Here is a 22,520-nt window from a genome sequence, read left to right as displayed (position 1 = left end):
TACAATCATAACCCCAACTATAACTATGTCTGTTTTACACCAATGTTTAAACAACTAACAAACAACACAGGTAGGTAAACAAACTGTATAGTTTCAAAACATGTTTAAATCTCCCATGTTCATGTTCATGTCGAGTCCTTACTATGAATTGGAGTGGTAACATTTACCCCCATACTCCACCTTTGTGTGTTTTGTTTTTAAACTCTGGTATGTGACACGTTTTCACTCTGTTGAAACGTTGAACCCTTATCTGAGCTGGACAGTGCAGCAGCATGCTGTTATTCACAGTGGATGGGTCAATATTGGGTAGCAATGCATAAATAGTAAACATTATATTCTATAATATATCGTTATTATAGAATACATCTATGCAGTTATGAAACTAATCGCATTACTCACCAATAAACACAACATCAGCTGTAGTTGCGACCTAGCAAAATAATTATTTATGTTCATGCTTCAAACCTAATAATAATTCATTAATCGGCTCTGTAGGTGACTTACCTTGACAAAGCTGCTGACTGCTCCTTTAGCCTTTACACTGGGTCACTTCAGTGCAAATTCATGACAGAGTTGCATTTTAAGTCCATTGTCATCAATATTTTGTTCAGCAAGCAGTTCAGCTTGACATTGCTAGTCTGTACGGTCTGCGGTCTCCAGACCATTTCCGCGACACAGGGCGTCTGATCACATGATCTGAAGACGGTGCGTGTCAGCTGACTTGATGGAAACGTTCACCCAATGTCACACGACGTTGGTAGTAACTAGTGAAATATCGACAACAAAGCGAAAACGAGTTGGTTAAAATGATCAACGACTTTATCAAGTAGGAGAAATGTCAATTCACATTTGTGCCAGAATGATCTAGTTATTGTGATGGCATAATAGATCGGTTTTTTTCGCGGTTTCTGTCATAATGTAGTGATGACGTCATGTAGGGGCTTAGAGAAAGCCACCTGCCTGGCTATAACAAAATAAATCTAATTAACTTTTTGATAGTACACAAATCTAAGTGTACTGAATTAAAAAGTGTCCACAATCAAACTATCACCGTACCCTATCGCATATGCATTTCGCTTTAAATAGGATCTATAATCATTTCACCAATTCACTACAGTAACTTCTTGATGATCCCTAACTGATGTAACTGATGTAGTCCATTGCTATCTGAAGCCGGGTAGCCAACTCACTCCAGGTTTGCAGTAGCCGAAAGTCCATTGATCTGGCAATCCACCTAAACATATTACTGCAACATGACGACCGTGAGTTCCCGATCATTCCTCATACCTATAAGACGGTTATTTGTATAGTATAGTATAGTGTATAGTGTATATAGCCGTTATTTATGTAAACCAGCTCTTTTCCCTTCTTGTTTTTAGTATTTTTTTCCTAGCACCAGGGGAGCCCCCCTCACAAATGTCGTTGTATGGTACCTGTACTATATTAATGACAATGAAGACCATTCATTCATTCATTCATTCATTCATTCATTCATTCATTAATATATGTAGCCAGCTAACAGAACATACTAGAAGCAACGCGTTGCATGCCTTGAGATGTGTGGCTAGCTAGCTAAAACAAGCTAGCGCCAATGGCTGCCTCTCGTTTTATGAATAATAACAAAGTTTGTGATTTATTTTGTATCCACACAGAAGCACGAATTCTTTGTCGACATGACGTGTGAGGGATGCTCTGGCGCTGTCACCCGAGTCCTCACTAAACTGGGTGAGTGTCAGTGTGTTTTATAAAATAAATCAAATTCACTTTTTGATAGTACACAAATCTAAGTTTACTGAATTAAAAAGTGTCCACAATCAAACTATCACCGTACCCTATCGCATACGCATTTCGCTTTAAATATGATCTATAATCATTTCACCAATTACTAGTACAGAACTTCTTGATGATCCCTAACTGATGTAACTGATGGAGTCATTGCAATCTGGACCAGCCCAACCGTAAACTATGGAGTGCTATACAATAACAACTGTTTTGTAAATGTTGTGGTCCTACTGTAGATTACCTTGTTGACAAATGAATCAGCATTTGAAATGAACAAATCGTTTTTGTCAATAAATACATACACCTGCTGCTTTCATGGTCAATGTCTTTCATTGAGCACAAACTGCCATGTCATGTGATGTACAGTACATGCCTCGAGTCATGTTCATATTTTGGTTTGCGACACCACTCTTTAACGCTGCTAAAACATTGTATGACAATAAGTTGTTTTCCTGTCTCTTTTACTTTTGTTGGAGAAAGATGTAAAATTTGATATCGACCTCCCCAACAAGAAGGTTCTTATTGACTCCGATAAGGATACTGATGTACTTCTGGAAACACTGAAAAAAACTGGGAAGGCAGTCAACTACCTTGGCCCCAAATGAAGAAGGTTCATCGTTCTTGTCGAGAACAGGTGAAATGCTTCAATCTTTTCAAAACGTGATTTCAACTCTGCTTCACCCTACCCTTGAAATTAATTTAATTCAATCCACCAATAACATGTCACTTATCAACACATAGTTGGTACTGTAATTAGTTGTGTTCTTGTTTTGTGTGGCAGGTGATGCTCTCTGCTGGTGTGAAGGATCATGAGAGGAAGCTGCTGTGACTGTTAGGAACAGTCTAGCTGTCATATTGTAGGGACCACTGGAATGAGCTCTGCAAAGCTATCCACCACCTTTTTGATATTTAGATAAACACAGTATCATTGAGCACTATATACATGGTATTCAATTATGATTTTTATGAAAAGTGATTTTGGGCAGTTAGGGGAAAAGGCAGTCACCACCTTGTAACCTTTCCTCTTAAAGTCTTAATGTTGTCTATACCCACATGTACATTAAAAGGTTGATTCCACTTCAGAGCCTGTTGTGATTCTTTTAGCTATTTTTCTCTTTAATCTCCAAGTGTTGCATTGAAGATTAATTTGTTACTTCACCAAAACTGGGGTCGAAATGCAAGAGAACATTCTGTACCAGCTAATTTATATTAGATTTGTACTATTACTAAATCTACCACGGGGTGGCAGTGTTTGATCTTGTTTTAATTTCGCAGACTCTTCTTTTCGCTGCAGGGTCATACTTACAGTGTTACAGTGTTATACACAATGACATGTAGGCCTATATTGTCACAAACATGACACATTGTCATCAGGTTAAGTGAAATTAGGGAATTGTAAATCACTGACACTCATTCTTGAGGTATTTATGTAGTTTATCATGAAACAGGTCTGAAATATAAATGAATGAAGCAATGAAAAATATATACTATCTCTAAGGCGGTTAGGTCTTGGCCTAGCCCCATGGTGCTATAACAGACTGACCACCCCTTGCCTCTGTTGGAACAATCCAAGTGGAACTGTGTACTATCCCAAGAGAACATACTACTATGGAGTAAAAGAGGGTGGCACAGCAGATGTAGAAAGGCCATCCAAGGTATTTTAACATCAGTGGCATTCTCTTTAATGGATACCAAGAAGGTGAACACCGCACTCTCACCAATCACAGCTGCCAGGAAGATAAGAAGATGGATAAGACATAGCCTAAGAAATTGAACCATCCTGGCTGATTTGCCAAATAATGTTACCCTGCATATCATTACCAACAGAAATGCAATCTACAAAAATGTCCTTATACATTAAGTCAAGTATTCCATTGAGGCATATGCCCTGATGCAGTGAGGATTCCTTTAGTGTGCACAGCAGCTAGTTGAGACATATTTCATACCTGAAAAATGTTCAGGAGTAGTGCAGCAATAGCTGTCCTCCCCTATGTGAGAGCTGGTCTCATCTGCCAAGAAAAGAGCAACATCTAAGACAAGCTATAAGTGCCTGGAAATAAAAGAAATAGGCCCTGATATGAAACCCGCCATCAAATATGAGTATTGTAGTCATTTAGGTATTTTGGGTTATTCTTCGAAAGACATACCAACTTGGAAAGCTCTATACTCTATGTAATTTAAGTGCTACATTGCCCTAGAACTGTTCTCTTGGAGGAGACAGGTAGTCATTTCAGTGTAATAAAACGTAATGAATAACCCCCATTTTATTACATCATGTGAGTTGTCAAAATGTGTGTGAATAAAGACATCCTGGTGTGACAGAGTTTGAGTCTGATGACCTAATATGATTCATGCTACTAGGAACACAATATCAGACACTGACACAATTCTTGTATTGTCATTATGTACTGTATACTGACGCACTCTCTCCACAAAATAGCTAATATAATTACAGCTCACCCACCCAAGCCGCCCAAGCCATAATGGAGCACAGAGACACATTGTGAACAACACAAACCTGACAGACACTATGGTTGTCATCGCTGTTACAGGGTTCCTCATGCCATACTGTGGTATGTTTTTTGTTAAAACATTATTGTTTCAACCACTCTAGTCAAATGGTTTAGCCTAATCTTTAGGACATCCTTGAGGTTCCATTAGATTCTCTCTAGTTTACAATTGATGAAATGGTCAGTCTTCTTTCAGTCACTGATGACAGCATCTGATGGTGTTTCTGCTAGCAGATATTGGTGTGTACTGATTATATCACAGTTGAAATGAGGTTGGGTGATATTGACAATCTAAACATATTGCCTTTGTGATTTTAGCAAACATGGATACCATCAGCTGGGCATATACGTATCTTGACCACATACACGGTGAATATGCTGTCATTGTTGTCATCAGCAGCATACATGTTACTGTATGTAGAGGGGGAATGGAACACTTCAGTCCACATTTTTAAATGCTTATAGAAATCAGGCAATTTTTTTTCTCATGCAGAATTAAACAATTTTAAATGTTGAAACAATGTTGAGTAACTGGGACTAAATGTATCAGCTAATAATAAAACAAGTTGATGCATAATCCAACCACCTTAATCATCTTCAATATAATTTACCTTGTGTAATTCCCTTTTACCAAGGACTGTTTACCAATTTAAGAGACTTGATTAGAATTGATTAATTATGATAAAAATGGGCTTTTTCAATATCACACAGAAGTCCGAGGTAGCTCCAGAATGTGAAGGAGGCAACACTCACTCTCCTGTCCTGAGTTGACCAGCAGGTTGTCCTCCTCTGGGGAGAGAAATGGGCCTGTTAGATCCTGTAGGCCAAGCCAAGGGAAACAGAAACACATTGGGGGGCTATCGAGCATTAAGGTAAATGTACATATTGAGTGCTGAGATAAATATACAGTTGGCTCAAAAGTGGATTTACTGCAATATACTGTATTTCCTTTCTTGTATAATTGAAGACGCAGCTGTTGAAGCAATATGTACTGTACAGTACATACTCTACCACGTGCACTGTATAAGCAAACATATTGTCACAGCTAATGATGTGTCTTGAGCCCTTTTTTCTACCGTGGCAAACGACTTGGTCATGTGGAATGTTTGACTCTCAACAACAACTTGTTTTGGCTTGCACTGCACACACTGTGGTTCTCTTTTCATTCCTGCGCTGAAAACATGTCCTCTGGACTGGGATGCCTGATAGGGCTGATAAAGTGGAGCGACAGAGGAGACTGGGGGAGATCAGATTGGGAGGAGGACTATGAAGGTAACACGCATAGCCAGCAGTTTGTTTAGACTTCCTCTTTCTCCTCTTCCTCTGTAATCAGGGCCTCATCTTTAAAAAGGATCACAGTCAGTTGGCCCCTAGAATGCTCAGACAGACACTCACCAACACTTGGCCCCCTTGTAGCGCCTCATAATGGAGGAGGCGCCTCTGGCAACAACCCACAACATACAGAATGACGGATTTTGCACATATTAAGTAAAATACATACAGTTATACAGTACAGTACAAACAGTAAAGGGATGAAAACCTTAAAAAACCTGGATAATAATAATGTACACTGTTTATACTAGATAGTGTATATCATTGTTTATATATATATAGGGTTAGGGTTATATAAATACACTATATGGACAAAAGTATGTGGACACAATTATCGTCTGGGGCTGTTTTCATGGTTTGGGCTAGGCCCCTTAGTTCCAGTGAAGGGACATCTTAATGCTACAACATACAATGCGATTCTAGAGAATTGTATGGTTCCAACTTTGTGGCAACAGTTTGGGGAAGGCCCTTTCCAGTTTCAGCATGACAATGCCCCCATACACAAAGTGAGGTCCATAATTACATGGTTTGCCGAGTTTTGTCTGGGAGAACTTGACGGGCCTGCACACAGAGCTCTGACCTCAACCCCATCCAACACCTTTGGGATGAATTGGAACACCGACTGCGAGCCAGTCCTTCTCGCCCAACATCAGTGCCCAAACTCATTAATGTTCATGTGGCTGAATGGGAGCAAATCCCCGCAATCAGCATTTTTATATTCTAAAATCTAGTAGAAAGTCTTCCCAGAAGAGTGGAAGTTGTTATAGCAGCAACGGTGGGACCAACTCCATATTAATGACCATGGTTTTGGAATGAGAAGTTTAACAAGCACATATGGGTGGAATGTGTGTATATGTTACGGTACATGTGGGAAAACTAGGGTTAGGGTTAGGTGCTAGGGTGACTTGGTACATGCTGGCATGTCTAACCCTAACCCTAACCCTACCCCTAATCCTAACCCTAACCCTAACCGTAGCACCCTAGCACCTAACCCTAACCCTAGTTGTACCGTATTCCCACATGTACCGTAACATATATATATATATATATATATATATATATACTGTATATATATATATAATGAATAGGGTTAGGGTTAGGGTATGAATAATTAATTTAGAGCAACTGCCACACCTCTTTGAATACTGTAACTATGTGACATAGGCCTAGCCTCAGCACCTAGCCTAACGGGTAGGAACATGTGCCTCTGTTCAGGGAAAATGTTGAAAATGCTATTTAAAGGTCATTCAACATGACGGAGAGCATGTACACACTTGCATGCTATACAGGTAGGGGCAAGAGCAATCATATCGGCTGATGCATTCCAGCAGTTTAAAGCACTTTTGGAGAAATGTTACAATTACATTTTAAATGCACGTTTTTTTCTCCACTGTACCCAACTCTTAAAATTCTAAATATTGTTTTGCTGTAATTTATATATGCAAAGTTGCACACTCTTTTCCTTTTGTTGTTTTGGTACACTTTCCTATTAGTCAGCAGCACCTCATTTGGATGTCTGTTCTTAATTAATTAGGCTACTGAATTTATACATGGAAAACAATTCTAAACAATGCTTCAGACATTGTCACTAATTGAATAGGTGGAATAAATGTGGCAGTAAAAAAAATCGACTCCTAAACGTGCTTGTCATCTACCTTATCTAACTGTCTGCTGCTGATTTCACAAGTGTCCTCTAGATTGATGATACACTGTCAGAGGGCCATAATATCACAAAACCAATTTGTGTCAAGGTTGCTCCTCTGTGTCTGCTCAAATTCATTTCCTCACTACTTGGCATTGACCCCTGTAAGAAATAGACATGGACATAATGACACATTCAATAAATATCTCAATCTAGTCCTCCTTTTAAAGTTTAAATAAAAAGACTGCACCTTTAATGTAGTCAATAATCAACTGTTGAAATGTCTATATATCTACACTGTATTCCTTCAAACTAACCCAAACTAACCCTATTTCAGTTGTAATGTTCCAGTAACTAAGAATTTCCAAATTAATACCAACAAAAAGGGCACTTCACTTTTATGGCTGAACGTCCTGTTTGGTCTTTTCTGTCCAGGCAGGATGTGTGCCAAAGTGTCTGGCCAGAACAGTGAGTACAGACTGTGATCCACCCTATACTGTACACGTCATCACAATCCTAACCCGTGGAGACAGAAATCAGAGGACAAACTCAATGTAATGCATGGAATGGAGTGAGGAATGGTATCAAACACATCCTCCCATTTCTACCTCCACCAGCCTCCACTGATCCTAACTACGTATTTGCTGTTCCTCGATACTTAGTGGAGCTGCAAGCCCTGCAGCAACTCGTGAGCTTAGAATGATACGGTTCTATCTCCGTTTAGGGTAGTTCAGAGATATTGAGCGTCAAAGTTTTTACACTCCATTATGTTTTGTGTGATGGAACCTTTGTATTTTATTAATTACTAACTAAAACATTTCAACATTTTAAAAATAACACCACACAGGCATTAATAAACACCTAATGGATCAGATTATGTAAATAACTCAATTTTGACCAAAAATGGAGATAGAACCTTATAATTCTAACGTCACAAACTGATAACTTAGTTATTAGTCTCTCGCCATGTTTTTTTTAAAAGATATCATGAAAAGATAATGCAGTCACTCTCTGCTTTAGTATGGCTCATACGGTACCTGTGTAGTAACTATGTAAATACTCTATTAACAACATTGTATTCACGTGCTGAACATAGTACCGATGGCAAGTGTTTTGTTCCTTCATGGTGGTCTTTATTCCACACAAACTGCATAAATATTTACATAATCATTAAGTAACAGGATGTTTATACAGTGTCGTTTATACTGTACATGTGTAAGGGCAAATGTCAGAGATAATATTATTACTAATTGCAACATCATTTCTGTCAGACAGCAGTATGCTTGGTGATTTGGACCACTGTATGTTTGACAGTCGTATGCACCCATATATCTAGCCTATAGCTGTTATTTCCTTGGCCATGGCATTTTAAAAAAAATGAAAAAAAAGATGGAAGATCTGCCAAGAAATATAATTTGCATACAGTAACATGTTGATACAGACCCATACAGTAACATGTTGATACAGACCCATACTCAATTGTACACTTATTCTCAGTATAACTTGAAATATAGTGATGTGACCCTGAAGATGTGAGGTCACTGTTGAGACTTCATGGCGGTCTCACCGGGTGTCCTCTGTGTGAAGGGTAATTATAGACTACAACTGCCAATCAGTGTAGGTCCCTGATGTCACTGTGTGGGGTCAGTCAAACTGTCTGCCTTGAAGGACTTCAAAATCATCGACCTCTCCTGTAACACCATAACAAACACAATGTCAAGTAGTAAGATTAGATAAAAAAGTGAGGGGGGGGGGGGAGAGGTATATATACTGTATATATTTTAGATAGCCCTGCTTAAATCAGAGTTCACTGGATTTCTTTTGCTGTTTACCACTGAGACGGACAAACAGAAACATATAATTTACACATGTTATATTTTCAGAAGCTTATAAAACCCCAAAAACTCATAAGTTGTATTTTGATTTTACAGTTCAATGTTGATTCTTGATTATAGTGCTGTTGTTTTGTTTGAGCTGGGGGGGTTAAGCTTCCAGCAAAACATCTATCAGCCTAAAAAGGGCCTCTGTCCCTCTCGGTACAGTAGTAGTAATCATTTTTAGAGCCAGTGTGACTTTATAGAGGAAATGGTGGTGAAAGCTTTGATGTTGGCTGCAGGATTCAACTTTTTTCGGTCCTCATTTAGACAGATCCCCGCGGTTAAAGTGTACTTTTCACATGCAGGTGTGTCTGGAAAAAAGGACAAAATAAAACCGTAAACTGATACATCTGTCAACCTTTCGATGGAGTCTAATATCATAAACACTATAAGCTACTGAAGATGTCCATTTGCAGTAGAAGTGACAGGCTTTTAAAAATTTGCAAACTGCTCTGTCATCTATCCATTACATCTGTTTATTGGTTGCCTACTACTATGAGAATGAAGAGGTAGTTTGGCATGATAGTCAAACTTCCATACAGTCATCTGCAGGCTACTGGGAACGTTCATAATTGCAATTATACACTTCATTCCAGCTTAGCTGTGCAGCTCTGCGAGGACTTGTTGCCTCAGATACAGACAGTGCCACGTCTGTAGGGCATGAGAGCAAGTATAATTACGTCTCCTCTCCTCCTACGTCATCGCATGCATTCGGGTCAGGCTTTAAGTATCTGCAGAAGCCAGAATGGAAAATGCCACGTTGCAGAGTAGTTCTTTTTCCTCCCTTGTCTCATCCAGATGTTTTTTTCTAGACGCTGGTCTGGTCTGCACTGTAGGAACAGGCATTAGTAATCTACCACTGATACTGTACATCCACAACCACCTCAGAGATATTATAGGAAACAAACAAACACACCTGACTATTTCTGGATGATGTTGAGGCAGGTATTATTGATGGGTCAAAGGTGTACCACTCAGTTACTGACTTTTTCTGATAAACAAACTGTTGATAGATTTGACATACATTATGTAATTTGCTCAACTAAAACATATGTAAATAGTCCAAATGAAACATGCTCAATTTCAATGTCGTTCTTCTTATGAACAATTTTTCAATTATAACCGTATCTAAGGACTAACATTAATCAATACTTAAAATCTGACCACATTCTCACACATGGTAATTTGACAATGGTTTTATTCCCTGTACTAGCTAATTTCTGTAATCATATAGTTTTGTCTGGAGAAGACACCCTAATGACAGGCAGTGGTTGTATATCATCCTAAGGATGACAACTGATAATTGGTTGGGGTGAACCAAGATGATACTGATCATGAGCCACGGTTATTTCAAAGGTATGGCCGCAGCTGGTCACTGTGGCTTTCCACCAGCCCTACACAGTTATAAACACCATGGCGTAGAAGCAGACATTGCAGAGAAGGGGCTATGCATCAAGTTTACACAATCAAACATCAAATGTATATGATGTATATATATATATATATATATATATATAGAATATATTTCTGATTTGAAATACCTCAAGAGGTTTTTCAGACTGCGACAGTAGAACTTGTACAATGCATGCCCAAATGTGTGCTAAGCTCTAATATACAGTATACCAAATCACTTATAGGGGGGAAGTTTTGAGCACCAAAATACGGACCTTTAGTTATTGTAACACTATCAATTGAGCAAAGTAGGTTTGCCTCATGATCTCAGTGTGGTTTCCAGTTTGGCTGCAGGCTTTTTCTCCACACAAGACCAAACCAACAATCAATTGTGAAGAGCAGACACATCTACCCAGTCTTCAAAAACATAAAAAAGTAGAACTGAAAAGGTATCTTGGGCCTGTACAACACCAATGCTTAAGGAACATGCTAGTGGGAACATAGAGTTAATTTTAGGACCGTCCCACCCCGAGAGGAAGGAGGGGAGGGGTCAGGGGGGGCTACATGGGCCTGCCCACTGCAAATGTCTTCTGTGTGAACTTGTCTTGCTATTAGATTGTCCCAGGCCCCTGCGACAGCTGACTTCTTTTGGTTTTTCCGCTCGGTGTAGGCAATACAAGGTAAGACCATTCCTGAGCATCCCCAACCATTGATTGACCATTTAGCCCTTCTTAACAGCACAGTATTGAGTTGTTCTGATATGTCAACCATGTTTACCTTTGAAAATGTATTCTCTGCAGGTTAGTGATTTATAATACCTGAGGGTATGGAAAAGAGCACTAATCTTGAGGTTTTGCATGATCGTATGTTGTGTGATCTATCTATCATATTTGCACATTGTGCAAGAGTTAACATGTGTTGTCCAAACTTCAAATATAAATAAGTTAAACATTTGAACACTACTATAATCAACATTTAGTTACACAGATGCAATATTGAAATCCAGTCCAGACAGTTGCTCTGTGCATTATTACTCTTTCATTAAAATCGTTCCAAATGTAAACAAACTGCGGAACCAGTTCTGGCATTCTTTTTTGGACCAGCACAATGTGTACCAATTGTGTGCCACATATGCAATAGGAGGAGTGAGAGAAGGCTGGGAAAGGCAGGGGCGAGGGGGATGGGACTCCACAAAGCCTGAGAGGAACTGTTCTCAAACATCTCCCTCCCTCCCTCCCCAATTACTTCCATCAAAAGGAATGCATGTTACCATGGCAATCCCCACCAGCTGTTTAGGGCCTTTGTGAGATTTGCAGATGTCTGACTCCTCACTGCCTATCAGACTTGGCTCGCTGTCTGCCTGCTGCTGAGGAATTCGCAGAGAATCTGGCAACTTCTAAAACAATGAAAAACACTGGCTTACTTTATTAAAACAAAGGAAAGTGAATGAAATACCGTGCTCTTTACTGTATACAAACAGTCATGAATGAGTAATGGACTCTGTAATTAGAATATCTGACTATGTTTTGTTCGATTTTATGTTGCAATTTTTATGTTGTAATTGTCTGCTTTTCGAGTGAGCAAAGCTTGAGTGAGCAAAGCTTCTAGGCATAGGATAATAGGATATCTTTCTCTTTCCAGCCTCCACAGTGAGCAATGAGGGTTTGACAACAACAACATTTTAAATGGACTATTTGTTCACATATTCGTTGACTTTTAGGTATTTTTAGTACGTTTTAGTAAAAGTAAATGCATTAGTATGAGAGAGATCCTTTACCCAAAAGAAAGGTTGTTTGGTTCTGTCCGCTGAAAGGTACCTACTGTTGTTGAGAGTTTAATCCAGGCCAAGAAAAGGAAAAGGGACTGTGGAAATGTGGGACTGCCTGGCAACCATAAAGAACGCCTAATCCAGGACAGGAAGGCGTTATTGTGCCCCTGCCATCGGTTCCCCAATAGTGTGACGTGGACATGCCATGGAGATCCAACATTTGAGTCAGCATAAAAACTGTGGAATTACCGCAGAGTGGCAAAGTGGCAAAGATCTCACTTCAACTGAGGAAACAACCGACTGACCAAAAGTGCAAAATCACAAGGGGATGGAAAGAACAGGGGGATGGGTGTGATAGCAGGGGAGAGCAGGAGAGGACAGAGAAGGGAGAGGTTCAGATTTACTGTCTGTAAAAGGTGGAAGGAAGCAAGAGTGTATTGTCTAAGCAGTGACACTCCTCTGGCTCAGAGCCACGCGCCCAGAGGGATGGGGCCTGTATCTAGTGTACAGAGTGGTTTCCCCTCTGTCAATAACAAAAGCCCTTTTGTGTCCAGCAGTAAATGGCAAACATACACCACACAGATTTCATAATGTGTGTAATGAACACATCAAAGAAACAAAAGTATACCACAAGTACAATAGAAGAACACATGATTGTCACATATCTTCTATTAGCTAAGTTATGGGTGAATTGATTCATGAATTGAAGTCATTCAAATATGTGAAATAAATAAGCAGTTCTTACTTAGACTGGTGTGTTTAAAGTGTGTGTGCTGGGGGAGATTAAGGATTAAGGGTGGAGACATAGTACACATAGTTCTTAGTCACATATTGAGTTACAGAGAGAGTTCAATTCACTCAAATCTGTGAAAACACCTGAAGCCAAATGCTTTGAAACAACCTCTTATGAGAGAAAGAGAAACTTCGGATGGGGGATGGGGAATACCTTTTAAAGGTCGGGTGACGTTAAACTCGGGTTACATGGACCCATTTACTGCTATCCCCCCCACTCTTTTTGGACAGCTTATAGATTCCTGCAGCATAAGAATGGCCCATGAGTATCTATAGAAACCTATACAAAAACATATTTTGTCTGGCTTCTGTTTTTCTCTTTTTTTCCCATTGATGGAGATCTCATATTTCATAGAAAGTACATTATATTGAATGTATCACCTGCTATTCAAAGAAAGAACTCTTTTCAAGATTGGGCAAGGCAATACCATGTGATCGTGGAATTTGCTCCTGAAATGTACTTTTAGCAGGTTTTGAGCATCACACAGGGGGTTCTGTATTGGATAGGTGTCCTGCGACAGGTGGCTTACCACCTGTTACATAATACATGCGCCCTGGAAGCCAGAGAAAGTGAAATCTGAGATTGATTTGATGAGACTCCCCAAGACTACCACTACTACTGTTAGAACAAATAGTGTTTTATTTCTCTTTGGAGGTTTTTGGGGAACAAACACCAGTAGAGTTGGCAAGTGTTTACTTGTTTACTCCATGTTTTCAAGGATGTACTGTATGTATAGCTGTCAATGTGTCCCTAGTTAATGTTTCTGAGGATCCTTGAACGTTTACCCACCTGTTATGTCACTATGGAGAAGCAGAAAGAATTCCCTAATCCTGCCCCGTTGAAAGTCTCTTTGAAAAATGTTGAGATCGGCACTAGCTGTTTTCCCTCCTAGTTTACGCCTCACAACTTGCTTACCAAACAAACCTCCCAAATTAAATACCTGACGAAAAAAGGAATCCTTTATACACCACTGAGTTTCCCTTACCCCTGGCCTGTTTGATTATGAGTGGTGCTTTCCAAATAAAATAATTTGTTTTGCTGTTATGTCAGTCATCCGGCTAAGCTACAGAAAAAAATGACTAAATATGAATGTTAAAAAGGGCATTAGATGAGAACACAGTGGCTCTCCAAGACAAATACTGACATTTTATGAAGATTATTGTAGTATTTCCTAAACTGAAGGGCTCACATTGGTCTTGCTCACAGACACACCCCCTATATGTTTGTTCCCGGCAAAAAAACACCTTTTTTCTTGTCAAAGTAGAGAGAACGTTCCTTGTGCACAGCTTTGGAGACGTCACCCGTCTGCAACTTCTGCCAGAGTCACTGTATTTTTCCACATCCAAACCCATGCAGAGGCACAAGCAGCCCAAAACTGACCTCTCAGTTCCAGATCTGGGCCCTTCTTCTCACTTTCCAATAAACGGATATCAATGGGGAAAGGAACAGCTTGAGTTGGCATGGCTGCCCTGACATCTCCCGTTGTGGCTAGCCACATTGTTAGTCAGTTCTGGTGAGATTTACACCAAGCAGAATCTGCTCATCAACAGCAAAGTTGGCTGTTTTGAAGTATCTCCTTGCCACATTCCATAAAACTAATGCTGCAGAAAATTCAACATTCCAAAGTGAGAGCTTTGTAGATAAGCAAAAGGGCAAAACTATAAAATATGATGCTTGAGACTAGTCTGAGACTAAAAAACACCAGGTACTCAGTTCCCGGTATGCAAAGCTTACTGTCTTCACCGTTTTTGTCTGTTTTCAAGCCCTGGCAACCAGCCAAGTGAAGTGTTTTTTTTAAATGTCAAATCAATTTGCCCTCAAGGCAGTGATTTGCACAGACACTCCTCAAAGATTATGGATTTTGCCAAGGCATGTCTGAAAATGTGGTGGAAGACTGTCAAATTATTTTTCTTCCTGAAGTGGTTCAAATTCCTTCACTAAATTGCAAACAAAATAAAACTGTATGATGATTTGATTACTTAAAAATGTACCAAATGAGGTCTCTCCAATGATATCAGTATTGTTATTTTGCTTCGTGTATGAATGGCAGGATGCACTATATTCACGAAGATAGAAGATAATCATCATCATCCTCAATAGCCTACAAATGAAAATGCATGATTACAGAAATCACATAAACAAAGTGAATGTAGCTTTGATGTACGCCATCTTTTTTTTCTATTACCACTCAACATCATTGATAGCATCACTTTAATACCCTTATACTCTAGGTAGACCTCCTTTAATCTTTCAACCATAATCAATGTATGTCTGGAATAAGTATACTATCGTGGTTGTGGGTGGAAAGAGCAAGAATGCCATAAGGGAGAAGTCAGTGAAGTGTACTAGGAGACAAAGGGCCCTTATCTTATTTTGACTCAGACGAGACAGATCCATTACAGGGGAGAGAGCACCTCACATCAAAAGCTTCACAAGGCCTATTCAGGAAGGGGAAAGACAGGGGTTTTGCATTGCAGAATAAAGATATACTCCCTTACCTTTTATCTTGGTCGGTCACTGTGTCTGGCCTTTCTGCAGATAGGGACTTAAGGGCTTCTACTTAGCACCATGTGAAGTCATCCAGTGGAAGCATCTAGAACAGGTCTAAAGGGAGTCTAAGGTCATGGACATATCTCCTGCTGTTCTGTAGTTAATACTAAAGGCTGCAGTAAATAAACAAGTGTGCAATGGAAACATATACGTTCAGCCTCTCCCTAGAGAAATTATAGTGATCAATTACTGTAATACAGTAGGCCTACAAGAGCAGCATGCAGACATTCAGCTATGCTAACGCCCAATTGAACTGAGAGGGTCAATCAAACAAACCACAAACAATTTGGTCATGTCTTCCAAGTAAACAGACTGGACATTGGATGTTTTGTGTGAAACTGGATGACCATGCCAGTACACCCAATAGTATTGTATGTTGTGCTTTCATGAGTTGTATTCGACATAGTAAATGTTTGGACTGTGTCGGCCTCTACGTCATAGTTCAAATGGGCTCTCTGAATGTGGAACTAATTGATCAGGAAAATGGGCGAGAGCTAGCCATCATGTTGATGGAGTGTGTAACTGTTTATCTTTGTGTGTGTAACAGTGTGTAACTGTTTATCTTTGTGTCTCTTCAGACTTTGAGGATGAGGATGTGGATCGTCTTCCTCCTGTGCCTGGCTGGCCACGCCTTAGCCGCTCCCGTAAGTCATCCTTTGAGAAGTGGGCGTGCGTCTGTGTGTGTGTGTGTGTGTGTGTGTGTGTGTGTGTGTGTGTGTGTGTGTGCGTGTGTGTTTGTGTGTGTGTGTGTGTGTGTGTGTGTGTGTGTGTGCACGTGCGTGTGCATGTGTGGATGTGTGTCTATGAGTGTCACAGCTTATCTTTGCATCTTTACTTCTTCAGACTGAGGAGGAGCCCATGGTGGAGGAGGAGGCCATTGTGGAGGAGGAGCCTATTATGGAGGAGGAGCCTATTGTGGAGGAGGAGTCTATTGTGGAGGTCAGTGAATTTCCCAAATCCAGATGTCTATGTACCTCACAAGGGTTTTTGGTTGGCCTGCTGTTTTAGGTATACTTTGAAACATGAACACGCAACTGGGCCACAGAGGCAGTCTAAGAGGCTAAAGGATTTTTTTCAGATTGCATTTCTTGACATGCTCACAAAAGAATGCCATCTCTACAGCTTGTACTGTAGCAGAGGATTGTCTTCTGAATGTTGACCATTTCCTGTCATGTAGAAGCCCAGAGGCATTGGGATCCCACAGGTCTTATATATAGCCCAGAGGAAGCCATTACATGTTCATAGCTTCACCACATGTGGATGCAGCTGCTTGTTGTTTGTTGGACAAGCATACTCCCATAGGCCACTCTGTACTCTGAAGTGGACTCCTTGGTTACTCCCTTTTTTTATTTCCCTTTTTTATTAAGAAACCAACATGTAAATCATTGGTCATGAGAATTGGTAGTCTAACCTTAACCCTAACCCCTAGATTACTTTCTGGTACCAAAAGTGTTAAATACATGCTACCTTACATGCAGACTTCCCCAATATCGTTTTTGACCTCTCCACTACCTCTAAATCCGGGCACCCACATTACAAATCCCAATGTAAAAAGTTCTCTTCGAATCTGGAACCAATTCAGAAGACACTTCAATCTGCAACAGACAAGTACACATTCTCAGAAGAAATATCAGAGCAGATATGGGAGGACAGCATAGCTCGCATCCATACCTCTTCCCTGTGTATAAGACATGGTTCAATGCAGTTCAAAGTCCTTCACCGATTACATTTCTTGAACGCTAGCTAACAACAGCTAAAATATACCTTGCAGTAAACCCCAAGTATCCCAGATACCACCAAAGCCCTGCCACTTTGGGCCACATGTTTTTGACATGTCAGACACTGAACAATTTCTGGAACATTTTTGGTGTGACAAGTCTCATCAGACAAATGCTATTGTCTTTGCTTCTCTCCTGGCACGCGGTCTTATCCTTTTTAACTGGAAGTCAACAAAAAACCTTCATTTATACAATGGGTTAGAGAGGTGATGACTAGAAAAAATCTGGTACTCAATACGTGGGTCTTCAGAAATAGTTATATAACATGGTCCCTCTTCATAGACGACATAGACACTTTATCTTTCGCTTGAGGGGCCTTGGTTTGCTTGCTTGGTGGGATGTGCTTGTTGTAGATCGCTTTGATTTGATTATGGGTCGCCATGGCCATGGTTATAAAGATCTTGTAATAGTAAACCTTAATGTTAAAAGAATATGTCTTTTTGCCCTTTTTTGTACTATTTTCTTTTAAAATGTATTGTATTTTTTTCCCTCTTGTTTGTACATCTGTCAGTTCTAAACATGTAGTCCATCCAAACATTACTGCTTTAGTTTACTGTTTACCACAGGTATGGATGGATGTATATATGGATGTATGTTTACCTTGGAGGGCATGGTGGGTGGGTATGAGGAAAGGGAATTAGAAATGGAAAAATTAAAAATTAAAAATGTTCATCCAGAGCTTACACGCTATACAAGGTACTGCATTCTTACAGTTGAGATTAGACAATATATGTTTCACCTTACCCATTAATGTGTTGAGACCTAAGGAGGTACTATTTCTGACTTCTCCATGTTGTTATTGATTTGTCCCAGGAGGTAGAGATAGGGGCCAACCCAGTCCAGGTTGAGACCGGAGATTTTGATGAGGCCATTGATGTGGAAGACGAGGTTCTCACCGAGAGTAAGTTGTAACCATCAAAAATAGCAAATGCTTAGAAGTATGACTCATAAACAACATGCTACCTTACAACATTTGACAAGCTAACCAACTAAATGGCTAAATTGTGGTTATTACCTTGACGCCAAACAAAATGTGTATCTCTAGAAGACTACCAATATAATAGAAGCTTGCTGGCATTTGATTTAGCTGTATTTGATATTTGCGACAGCTGTGTTGTGAGATGTGGAGTGTATGGCGTAAGGAAAACATTGGTAATAACAGACTGCCTCTGTCTCAAAAGGGAGAGGTATAATTACGTGTTCCAACAGGCTACATGGGCTTTATAGTAAAACCCTCTCTTTAAGTGGCAGGGGCAAAGCCACTTGCTTTCTTTGCCAATGCCAGGAATACCAATCTGCTGAACCGCTTAGCTAGAACGCTAAAAGTACTTGGACACTTTGTTCCAGTTTGAAACGTTTCTCTCTTTGTTTTCTTCTACATTGTAGATCCCTGCCTTACCCACCACTGCAAGAAGGGCAAGGTGTGTGAGGTCGATGACACCAACACCCCAATGTGTGTGTGCCAGGACCCAACAAGCTGCGCCGCTGCTGTTGGAGAGTTTGAGCATGTGAGTAATGATCACAAACATTGTTCAAACCGAGGTAATTACTTACTTAGGCCTTTAAATTCCCTAGGGAACATACCGTTCCAGTTGTTGCTTTCTATGATAGCACTTTGATCTCCAAAAAGACCATTATTTTGTTTTGCTTCTTTTTTTTAAACTTAAAAAACAATATATATATATATATATATATATATATATATATATATATATATATATGTTACGGTACATGTGGGAATACGGTACATGTGGGGAAACTAGGGTTAGGGTTAGGTGCTACGTCGATTTGGTACATGCTGGCATGTCTAACCCTAATCCTATCCCTAACCCTACCCCTAACCTTAACCCTACCCTTAACCGTAGCACCCTAGCACCTAACCCTAACCCTAGTTTTCCCACATGTACCGTGTTCCCACATGTACCGTAACATATATATATTTATTTATTTGTACATATCTTTACCAAAATTAAAGATTTTCATATTTTAATTGCAGGTTTGTGGCACCGACAACAAGACCTACGACTCCTCCTGCCACTTCTTCGCCACCAAGTGCGCATTGGAGGGAACCAAGAAGGGCCACAAGCTGCACCTGGACTACATCGGACCTTGCAAATGTGAGCAACACCCTATTTCACCACTGAGGCATTCTCACCATCCCTTAACTTGCCCTTGGACATGTTGTTTTTCATAGAACTATTCATACTATTTAGCATTTAAGTCAGTCACAAAGGGAAAGCCCTGGTGATAGCTTCCATGGTGTGATTGATGGGTGGGAGCTAAGGGGTCACGCCTTACAGGCCCCAACATAAAGATGGCAGGCAGGTCTGAGCCTGCACGGTATTGTTGTCCCTACTTAAACTGAAGATGAGGCCCCCCAGCTCATCCCCTCATTAACAACCCTATATCTCTCTGTGAAGGATGTGTATATCTCTCTGTGAAAGATGTTTATATCTCTCTGTGAAGGATGTGTATATCTATCTGTGAAAGATGTGTATATCTCTCTGTGAAGGATGTGTATATCTCTCTGTGAAGAATGTGGAAGGCCTGAATGGCGCAGATGGAGCTCATGTTGTTGCTCAATACTAAACTCAGAGTAATCATTAAATGTCATTTACTTACAATAAAATAAGGTTAAGTACAGTCAAAAAAGTACAGTATGTGGCAAAAGGGTGGACATTGTTGTAAGCTTATGGTTTCTGCTGTTTCCGGATTCTGACGTGTTTTTGCTGGTGTGTCCCTCCAGTCATTGCTCCCTGTGTGGACATGGAGCTGAGCGAGTTCCCCCTGCGTATGAGGGACTGGCTGAAGAACGTGCTGGTGACTCTCTACGAGCGTGACGAGGACAACAACCTGGTCACCGAGAAGCAGAAGCTCAGAGTGAGTGGACGAGCACAGAGACCATCTGGGTTTATGGTTTATGACCACTGCAAAAACATGATTTCATAATGATTCTACTCTGTTATTAATAATTCATGACAACATTCAAAGTAAATCATGTCTTATCTAAAGTACATAATGCACTTTAAACAGCAAAACATGATTGACGTACATCAAATGATGCACACTTTAAGACTAAAAAATCACTCTGGATAAGAGCGTCCTAAAATCAGACTCTTTGCAAATGTGTTTGTTTTTGTAGATCAAGAAGATCTATGAGAACGAGAAGAGGCTGCAGGCTGGGGAGCACTCCCTGGACCTCCTGGCCCACGACTTTGAGAAGAACTACAACATGTACATCTACCCCGTACACTGGCAGTTTGGCCAGCTCGACCAGCACCCCGTTGATGGGTACGTTGACAATGATGGTTTCAACATCCTCTTGTGAAAACACTGTGTGCCGGTGTTACCTTATTCAGTTCCATTCTGGGACCAGCCATTAGACATCAAAGTGATTTGTCATAATGTCAAAGTCTCTCACAAACATCATTCAGGACATATATAGCCTGTTTTATGTATAAACAATATGTGTGTGTGTGTGTGTGTGTGTGTGTGTGTGTGTGTGTGTGTGTGTGTGTGTGTGTGTGTGTGTGTGTGTGTGTGTGTGTGTGTGTGTGTGTGCGTGCGTGCGTGCGTGTGTGTGTGTGTCTTTGCTCATATAGATTCCTGTCCCACACCGAGCTGGCCCCCCTGCGTGCCCCCCTCATCCCCATGGAGCACTGCACCACCAGCTTCTTCGACCAGTGTGATGCTGACAACGACAAGTACATTGCCCTGGAGGAGTGGGCCAACTGCTTTGGCATCAAAGAACGTGAGTATCAACTCCCCTCACCCCAATCACAATCCTAAGGCTTGTTTTGATTTATGAACAGTCATAAACTGTTTTATTTTCTATTAATGTTTGGAATCTTTTCTGTTTTCAGAGGATGTCGACAAGGACCTTGTCATCTAAACTCTGCAGAACTCTGACAACCTCCTAGTCACTTTTGGGACATGGTGCTGATCCCTAAATTACAAACACAGTAACGGTGCTAATTGCAATTTAACGACCTACCTATACCACTAAAATTATATTAAAAAAGATGTGCACAGTTTGTACTAACCATCACAAAAAGTGATCTTGCAACTTCCAATGTTCTTGTTTGTGTAAATGAATAAGACTTTTAACCAGATAGATTAGAATAAAGCAGAGGGCCCGTGTTGGAAGATGTAAATGTAATACTGGACTCTGTATGTTGAACGGGTTGTAATAGTGGATGTTGAGAAAAAATTACATATATTTGTGACTTGATCAGGGCTTGAATTGAACATAAATTTGACATTTTTTGAGGAGACAAATTATTGTGAAATCGAAAAAAAATAAAGTTTCTAAATAAATTATCATTCTGCTTGCTTTTTGAACCATGTTAGTTTTTGCACTCTTTTGGTGGTGGACTAATTTTTTGTCTGTTTATTGTTTTTGTTTGAGTATTATTGACTTTGACTACTGCTTTAAATTTCAGGTTTGTTTTATTGATATAGGTTCCATGTTACAAACAAGGGTATGTTAAGTGTACTGACATTTTACACAATAAAAGGACGTTATTGTTTGAACTCCATGAGGAGAGGATCTCGCAGGTTGAGAATTTTTCTCACACTAACATGTTTACTGACCTTTCTAACTTTGTGCCTCTGTGTGAGCACAATATCATTCTTTCCACAAATAAAAGATATTGAAATGTCCAAATATTTTTGCATGCATTCATATCTGTATTTCTTTCCTCAAAATATTTCTAATCTCTCCTCTCTCAGATTTTCATACAGACAAAAACAATCTTACGGTTAAGCTAATCTTAATATACAAATATGTCATTGGGAAAGCAAATCTACCAACCAGTGCATGTTTTTTTTTAATACAGTAGTTTTGACATCTTACATAAAGCCTCCAAACCATACATAAGCTCCAAAATATCACTGACATGAACTAGTAATCAATATGAGTATAACACATTACCAGCACATAGCCAGATGTACAACATGCTGATGATAGCTGCAAGTTACATTCAACATATGGGACAATACTGTTATGAAACACACATGTTTGCAGAATCGTAGAGGACACACATGTAGTACTTATTTCTATGGTATATGCAAATATTTCGGAAGCCTACTAGACT

The 22,520-nt window shown here is 39.9% G+C and overlaps 3 protein-coding genes across 3 annotated transcripts in view; 2 read left to right on the top strand and 1 right to left on the bottom strand.

The window, feature by feature from the left end:
* Positions 1–522, bottom strand: part of slc36a1 (solute carrier family 36 member 1) — a gene marked incomplete at its 3' end in the record, with an annotated part of 35,253 nt that extends 34,731 nt beyond the window's left edge. The window contains exon 1 of the mRNA XM_080527143.1: positions 505–522. The remainder of the gene's footprint in view (positions 1–504) is intronic.
* Positions 523–1,162: 640 nt separating this feature from the next.
* Positions 1,163–2,852, top strand: atox1 (antioxidant 1 copper chaperone). Its single transcript, XM_080526876.1, has 4 exons — positions 1,163–1,262; positions 1,653–1,725; positions 2,263–2,416; positions 2,564–2,852. Exons 1-3 carry the CDS (start codon positions 1,254–1,256, stop codon positions 2,385–2,387), a joined length of 207 nt encoding a protein of 68 aa, XP_080383002.1. The 5' UTR covers positions 1,163–1,253; the 3' UTR covers positions 2,388–2,416; positions 2,564–2,852.
* Positions 2,853–11,167: 8,315 nt separating this feature from the next.
* On the top strand, positions 11,168–22,067 carry sparc (secreted protein, acidic, cysteine-rich (osteonectin)). Its single transcript, XM_080525786.1, has 10 exons — positions 11,168–11,215; positions 16,225–16,290; positions 16,490–16,585; positions 18,238–18,325; positions 18,811–18,932; positions 19,421–19,541; positions 20,171–20,304; positions 20,567–20,715; positions 21,027–21,175; positions 21,288–22,067. The coding sequence occupies exons 2-10, from the start codon at positions 16,234–16,236 to the stop codon at positions 21,314–21,316; spliced, it is 945 nt and encodes a 314-aa protein (XP_080381912.1). The 5' UTR covers positions 11,168–11,215; positions 16,225–16,233; the 3' UTR covers positions 21,317–22,067.
* The last annotated feature ends 453 nt before the right edge of the window (positions 22,068–22,520 follow it).

The sequence above is a fragment of the Nansenia antarctica genome (assembly GCF_963989245.1).
Source record: "Nansenia antarctica genome assembly, chromosome: 3".
Lineage (NCBI taxonomy): Eukaryota > Metazoa > Chordata > Actinopteri > Argentiniformes > Microstomatidae > Nansenia > Nansenia antarctica.
This window is presented reverse-complemented; position numbering and strand designations above follow the sequence as displayed.